This window comes from Podarcis melisellensis, assembly GCF_964234715.1.
Source record: "Podarcis melisellensis genome assembly, chromosome: 5".
Lineage (NCBI taxonomy): Eukaryota > Metazoa > Chordata > Lepidosauria > Squamata > Lacertidae > Podarcis > Podarcis melisellensis.
This window is the reverse complement of record NC_138537.1, coordinates 23,949,824-23,957,704: the sequence shown is the minus strand read 5'-3', so window position 1 is coordinate 23,957,704 and position 7,881 is coordinate 23,949,824. Positions and strand designations below refer to the sequence as shown.

The window sequence follows — 7,881 nt, the reverse complement described above, 5'->3', positions numbered from 1 at the left end:
TGCAGTCAGGTCATACACAACCTGTACCACTGACCAGAAATGGGTATGAAGACATATTTACTCCCCTCCTAAACCTCTACATTTCCATGTTTGTTAAGAGGGCCGGATACTTAATACCCAATTAAATGGATAGATTAAGTTGCATACTTTTCTGATCTCCCCATAGAATCTATAACTGCATAGGCAGACACACTGGGGATTCCTGAATAGGTGTTTCCATAGGTGTAGCTATGGCAGTTCTGTTAATATACTGATGCAATTTATAGTAGTCTATAAACAGTTAAAATTGAGCCCTGTGTTGCTTCTAATCTGGGCGCATAGTTTGCCGACTCGCAAGCTGAGGCTTGTTAAAGCCTAGTCAGCATATAATGGAACACACCATGTGGTTGGTAACATACATGCTGCCAAGTGCAAAGTTAATGAGAAGAGGAGGGAGAACCCTGCAAAAGAACCTATGATGACTTTCAAGTTGACAGTCTGGTGCTTTGTTTTCTTCTTAGCAGCAATACAGCAGCAGCAGCTGTGGTCTTTTAGATTTTGATAGATGGACATGGGGTCTCAGGTATGAGGCAGGTGGACATGGTTTGGTCAAAATGAGCTCGTGTGTCAAATGTGGAGGCCTGGCAGGCCAAGGTTGGCCCATGACCTTGAGGTTCATCACCCCATTCTACTCCCAGGCATTTGATTCTTAGCCTATTTTTTCTTGCGAAGTTTATATTTTCTTGTGCAAGAACACTGTTTTTAATAGTCATCATGTTGATGCAGTTGGTAAAGGGAGGTGGTTCACTTGTTGGGACTTAATGTGCGATCATTTTATTTTATTTTTTTACTTCTGTGCATTTGTTGGAAGTTGCCCTTGCAACCTTTGTAGATCAAGCAACAAAAGAATATGACAACGATGGCATAATTAATTAATTGCATAGATGGAGCCCTATTCAGTCACAAGCTGCAGTCTGAGGATTGCACAGCCCACACAGATGTAAAGCACAGTTCCTGCTGAAGTGGTAAACAAAATGTTTTGTTTCCCTTGAAATCCCCCACCTGCATAATAATAGTTGTGTAAGATGTTTATGATGGATTCAAGTAGGGAACAAACTATACTTTCTTTAATAGGCATAAAAGCTACTGCCCCCCTCCCCGCCCAAGAAACATGTGACAAGTAAAAAAGTATGTTGTGCTTTATTTTGGCTGGTTATATTATGGACTTTTTGATGCAACCATCTTCTTCCCTCTCTCCCTGCCTCACGGCTGACATTACAGAAACTGAAGACCTTTCTACTGCTGACTATTAATGGGTAGGCTCCCCTTATCTTGTCTCACTTCTAGCTCATTTTTTTTTTATTGCTCCTTGCAAGCTCTTTAAAAAACACTTTCAAGCCTTTTCAAGAACTTGCAAGGAAAAAAGTGAATAGATTGACTGACACTCTTTACTTATTTCCCCTCCATTCTCCCAAACTTTCCTGGCAGTGGACAACAGAACCCAATGTCTTTGCCTGACACTCTTCCTTCTCTTGGAATGCCTAGAATTCTGCAATGATTTCCTGTCTCTGGGATGCTGTTTTGCAGTGTTCTAGGCACCTCAGTGTAAGTAAGGCAGGGAGAGAAATAATTTGCTTATAGCATTGCTATTGACCCATGCCTACTCCCAGTAAAGTGTCTGAAATGGGAGAGGGGTCAGGCTGCTGCTGGTGGTACAAACAACAATACAAGCTCAGGCCCAACATTCAGAAAAAGTCTGGACTCAATTTCTGTTAGAACAAGGCATTCTGAACTGGGAGAATTTGCATTCTGATCCACCCCCATCCGCTGGGCTAGAATTGACTATACAGAAATGCATAAGCAGAATCCTGCTTTATCTTCACTTTGTTCCAAATACTTTCTCTATCAAGAGTGGCCACTCAGGGCCTCTTGGCTGTAAATTTGGCCAAGAAATGTAAGAAAACGAACCTTGCTTGAGGATATTTTTCATTATACTGCAAGTCTAGTGTTTCTCATTTCACCACTCCAGTAGGAACTAGAAGCAAGCAAACAATTCTTTTTTTCCAGACAAAGTTTGAAGTTGATATACATAATTTAACCTTTCATCTTGCCCTTCCTTACTATAAAAGTAATAATATTTGGCATCCCTTGCTGAAAGTTGAAAGAAGTTGAAAAGCAGCTGATTCAAGCATTTCACATGCCTTTGGCGCACCCTTGTTTTAAGGAGCAACTGTGTTTTATATCATGGTTACACCCATCGTTAAGTTTAGGCCCCTTACTGTTGTGCAGCATGTCCTGCCAGCACATATTTACCCACTATATTAAGTAGGTAATTATCTATTGCCTATAACATATAGGAGAAAATAGTTGTTGGCATCTGTCTGTCTTGAGACACAGTGGAGTGAGCCTCCAGGGGTGAAGTTAAAGCGCTGTGTTAGCAGCACTGAAGTGACCTCCCTGAGGTGCAGGACTGGGCAGCACGTATGAAGGGCCCTGCCTGCCCAGATGACAAGACCCCACTCTCAGCCTCACAGATGTGGTCCAAAGGAAAGCAGAGCCATATGTTTGGCATCAGCTTGGCTGCAGGAGTTGCCAGAAGGAGGCGTACAAGGCACCATCCAGCTGTCTTAGGGACTCCTAAGGATTTCCTCCTTAGCCTTTTCTTCTCCTGAAGATATCCCACAAGGCAGTAAATGTTTAGGATCAGCGTTTTCCTTTTCATAGATGGACTAACTTCCCAAGTTGATGGGATCCATCTGCCCCTTGTTTCCCTCTACAGCATGTGCAGAAGCCGCCCTCTTGACCATTGGACCCACATTTGGTCTCTACATCATGCAGTGCCATGTAGATCAGCCTCTGGCCTCACCATCTCTTCTATACGCTTCTCAGAGCCCTACCAGTCCCCAACAGTAACAGACTACTTTCCATAGGATGCAATCTCTAGAGCTCATTATCACATAAGTATATGATGGTGACCATTAGCATATCTGTCTGTCTGTCTAATTTAGCTTCAGTGTCTGGGTATTAGGAATAGCTGTGCCCTCTCCACAGAAGAGTACAATGGTACCTCGGGTTAAGAACTTAATTCGTTCTGGATGTCCGTTCTTAACCTGAAACTGTTCTTAACCTGAGGTACCACTTTAGCTAATGGGGCCTCCCACTGCTGCTGTGCCGCCACTGCATGATTTCTGTTCTCATCCTGAAGCAAAGTTCTTAACCCAAGGTACTATTTCTGGGTTAACACAGTCTGTAAACTGAAGCGTCTGTAACCTTAAGCATCTGTAACCCGAGGTACCACTGTACATTCAATTAAAATGAATGGCTGTTAGTGTCCATTCACTCTAATTAAGTCACTCCTTTGCTGGCTAAAATTTCAATAATTCAGAATGGAATCACATCAAACAACAACCCACTTGAAACTAAAATGCATTTTAATTTGACAGCAATGTAGTGCAAATGTTAAAATAAGAAGTTGCCACCAACCAAGATGTCTATGTAGATATTCCAGTGTCCAGTGCAATAGTTTGATTTTCTTGAGTTGTATACCTAGATTTTCGTGATTTAACACAAAATGCCTTTTCAACAAATTGTCGGCACAAGAATATGTATATCAGTGGGTCCATACATATGTTTGCAGTTGCTAACCAGAGGGTGCTTTCTTTAGCAATGTATAGTTGGTTCTGCATACTGCAGTCAATATTTTTGCCAATCTGGCTAAGAGTGTAAGGTACTCGGGCGAAATGAAAAGGGCCAAAGCAGATGAAGAAAACAGCTACAATTATAAATACCTTGCTCTTTGCCCTTTGTTTGATCTTGCACTCTTTTGTCTGGGTTTTTACATAAGAGCTATAGATCTTCTTAGCAATAATTATATAAAACAGGAGCATTAAGATTAGCACAGTCCAGAAGATGAGCTGGCATATGTAGTTGACAGCTTCATGCCACTTCAGTCCCAACTGATTCTTTAGGGAAGCACACTTCCTAACAGAGATACGTGTGGCTTCACGGTTTGACAAAATCATGTTTGGCAAGGAGAGGGCGAAAAAGAAGAACCACACAGCGGTAGAAAGAATTTTTGCTGAAGTGACATTATGCAACCAAAACTTCCCAAATGGCCGAACGATCTTCAGGAACCTGTCTAGCGAAATAAGTCCAAGGAGCACGATGCTTATGTACATTGTCTCGTAGAATATTACAGCCGAGAAACGGCAGACGAAAGCTTTAAGTTGCCACAGCCCAAGTTCTGAATCCGTCAGAATCTTCAGCGGCAGCATCAGTGTCATTACGAAATCAGAAAGCAATATATTCTTAAGGTACACGTGGAAACTTGATGTGGTCCGAATCTGGAAGAAGGCCAACAGAGCCAAACTGTTCAGCAGAAATCCAGCAAGGAAAAGAATGCCGTACAGGACTGGGAATACCACATGTGCTATCCTGGTGTCTCGGTGGCATTGTCCAGCCAAGGATGCTGTCCCATTGGAGATGCTGAGACTTCCATTCATGGCTTCAAAGAGAGACTGAGGAAGAATTATTTAACAGAAGGTTAGAACAGCGACACAGAACGCTTCTAGGTTTTGGAGAAGAGGAGTGGTGGCTTAACTCCGTTTGGCTATCACTTCCCCTGCATTGTTCAAGACACATGTTTGCAAAGATAAAACACCTTAGTGTGTGTATGGAGGAAGTTGCGGTGGAAAGTGGCAGCCAGGTTAGGAAAGTGGTAAAATTCCCCCATTTCACTGCTGCCGCTCCACACTAAAGTGGCTTTTCTCTTAAAATCATAAGGATCCTATGTGAGTGCTAACACTTATTGCCCCCCCCACCGTCACCCCAGTTGCATGCATAGTTCCTCAGGCAATAAGGACATTTGTAAACAATTTATAAGGAATTTATGAACAGGTATATTTTCGGTTGCTAGGTGCACCCGATTCCCTCAAACCATAAGGAGTTTGTGTCACTTAACCACAGGATTAGCAGGGCCGACATAGGTAGCAAGGGTCTGTCCTACATTATTAATGGCTTTTAAAAGGAACTGCGTTCCAAAAACCCCCAAGGCTCCACCTCATGTTTGGAGCTAGTTGTTTCTTCCTCTGGATCATGGCCATTGAATTCAGAAAATAACTCAGAAGACTCTGTATTGTACCCCAAGCTGGGACAATACCACCCCCCCCCCCGGGCCATACTGTAAATAGGCTCCAACAGAACTGAGTAGAATAGAAAGCTCATTCTAAACATGATTGCAGTGGGGCAAGAGTGTTTTCAGAGGGGCTCACAGTTGTCACCCAACTTGCTGAAAATGACCCCCTAACACATTCAGACTTGTGGGGGAAAGGGTCTTTTGGCTAATCCTCTCTTGCTGACTACAGTTTCCAGGAAGATTTTCTCCAACCCTGCTCCAGCAATTAGAAAAGCTAAAACACTCTTTTTGTCAAGCCTAATCACTGGAGGAGTGGGAGAGTGAGTATTTGTATGCATGCATCTGTGTATACGAGAATGTGTGTGCTCTCTCTAGTGTGTGTGGTCACACCCATCTCTGGCATACAGCTGCTGTTAGGTTGTCAATCAAGAGGGAATGTGTCCATGGGCTGAAAATGTGTCTCCATCCGTCATGAAAAACCAACCTTGACTCCTTGGAGGGAGGGCAGGATAAGAATACAATAGTTTATCTGATTTAGCAAGTCTAAATCTAAACAGTGCTGCTTCTCTAGATACCTTGTGTTCAGTAGTAAAGCATTCCATTTCATTGTGCTAACTAACTACAGCCTTGTTACTCTAGACAACAAAGGAGATTAGATCTCATCCTTACCAGTGCAATTAATATACTGACTATACTGGCAGACTTAAAAAAATAATAATCTTTTTCTTTAAAAAATAATAATTATGTGAATCAACATTTCTGAAAGTAGCTTGTTAATAAAGATCTTTAAGACAAGCAGATGACTAAAATAGCTTACCTCTTCTTGTAGGAAGACGAGGCGGCTAATCCAGGGCTATGCAAGTATACTAACGTTAGAGAAATTTAGTTTCACAAGCAGTCTTGCATCGTCTTATACATACGTTTCTTCTTCCTCATTTTTTTGTACCACTCAGGTTTTTTTCCTCCCAGCCACAAGCCTCAATGAAGGTTTTCAAACATCAGTTGGCTGGTCTCATCTTATTCAGTGTGTTTTTGTTTGTTGAAACATTGTTAATGCCTATGTCTTTTAATTAATATATTTTTGCAGGCTAAGTGCCACTGCAGGGATCGATTTCAGTTCATCAGCAGTCTTATCAAGCTGACTCTAATGTTATACAATGTTAGTGTGCATGCATATGCACCACCTAGAGCAGGAATAGTCAGTGTAGTGTGCTCCAGAGGTTGTTTGGCTCAACTCCCATCAACTTCACTGAGCAAGGCCAACGGTTGGGAATGATGAGAGTTGTAGTCCTTTATACAGCCTGTGTGGTCTATTTTCCACACTGACTTGCAGAGGTTCTGGTTCTCCTGGGTCTAAGATGAGGGTCTTTCCCAGCCTTATCTTAAGGTGGTTTTGTGATTTGAATTTGCTAACTTTTGAATGCCTCTACCACTGGCTTACTGCCCTTCCCACCCTTTTCTGTTTCACAACAAACTATAGTTTTGTTTTTACACCTAACTATAGTTTTTGCTTGTTCTCCAAACCATGATTGCCTTCAAGGCAGTCAGCTCATGGAACAGGCCCAAACATCTGATCTAAGTGCATTACTTAGGCTGATAAGTCGATGTGTGTGTGGGAAGTATTCTCCCAACTAACCTTGCTTCCTAAGCAATGGAGCACAGGTCTTCAGGTCAGGATTCATAGGTGGGTCATGAGACCATCCCAGGTGGGTTGCAGCAAAGCTTTTGCTGCCATATTTGGCTCCAGGTAAGGCTGACCAAGAGGGACGTGGGTGGCGCTGTGGGTAAAACCTCAGCGCCTAGGACTTGCCGGTCGCAAGGTCGGCGGTTCAAATCCCCGCGGCGGGGTGCGCTCCCGTCGTTCGGTACCAGCGCCTGCCAGCCTAGCAGTTCGAAAGCACCTCTGGCTGCAAGTAGATAAATAGGGACCGCTTACCAGCGGGAAGGTAAACGGTGTTCCGTGTGCTGCGCTGGCTCGCCAGATGCAGCTTGTCACGCTGGCCACGTGACCCGGAAGTGTCTGCGGACAGCGCTGGCTCCCAGCCTATAGAGTGAGATGAGCGCACAACCCTAGAGTCTGGGAAGACTGGCCCGTATGGGCAGGGGTATGTTTATCTTTTACCTTTAAGGCTGACCAAACCAAAGGAGCACTACATGTGTTGCCTGGACTAGAACACATTTTTCCAATGAGACACTTGTTTTACCCATTTCCATGGAGTGCTGCAAAATGCCAGGACAAAGTCAAGAGCCTTTTTCAATAATGCTTGTAGCAAGGAAACTCTCTATGGAACAGGAACACTAAGTTCCATTTCTAGTCTGTTTCTGTGGCTTTCTAGACTTTTCCCAGAGTATTAACTATGCAGGACACTAGAACACAGAAGTGTCCACTGTGGTAGATAGAATGCAGAAGTGTCTGTTGCGGTGGGTAGCTTGGCTGCCAACCGGTTGCCATCATGGCAGTCGCTGGGGGCCCAGGAAGTGATGTCTGGCTACAGGAAGTGAGATCTAGAAGGAACAAGGATGCCAAACCATCCTCACTCCACTCCTTGCAACCTGGGCTGGTTGGGAGGAAAGTCCTTTGCTGGACATAGAGGGTAATCCAGTTGCAGATCTCTCTGTACAGTTGCCAAGTTCTTAATTGCTTGAGTGTTCCTGCTTTCATTTCCGTCCTCCCTGAGTCACATACTCCTTTCTCCCATTTCAGACCACTTGCCTGCTACACTGGTTTTTATTTTGCAGTAATGCTAAGGAAACACTATGTATCCTAC

General features: G+C 43.6%; 2 protein-coding genes across 5 annotated transcripts in view; one reads left to right on the top strand and one right to left on the bottom strand.

Annotated features, from left to right (window-relative positions):
* MED12L (mediator complex subunit 12L) overlaps positions 1 to 7,881 on the top strand; it is a 168,626-nt gene that overhangs the window by 86,253 nt on the left and 74,492 nt on the right. The gene's annotated exons all lie outside the window — the stretch shown is intronic.
* On the bottom strand, positions 3,393 to 6,059 carry P2RY13 (purinergic receptor P2Y13). Its single transcript, XM_081911347.1, has 2 exons — positions 5,931 to 6,059; positions 3,393 to 4,496 (listed from the first exon to the last, which is right to left on the bottom strand). The coding sequence occupies exon 2, from the start codon at positions 4,479 to 4,481 to the stop codon at positions 3,471 to 3,473; it is 1,011 nt and encodes a 336-aa protein (XP_081767473.1). The 5' UTR covers positions 4,482 to 4,496; positions 5,931 to 6,059; the 3' UTR covers positions 3,393 to 3,470.

What these genes read in the sequence shown, in the direction of transcription:
- P2RY13 (XM_081911347.1), bottom strand. Translation starts at nt 4,481, where the DNA reads ATGAATGGAAGTCTCAGCATCTCCAATGGGACAGCATCCTTGGCTGGA.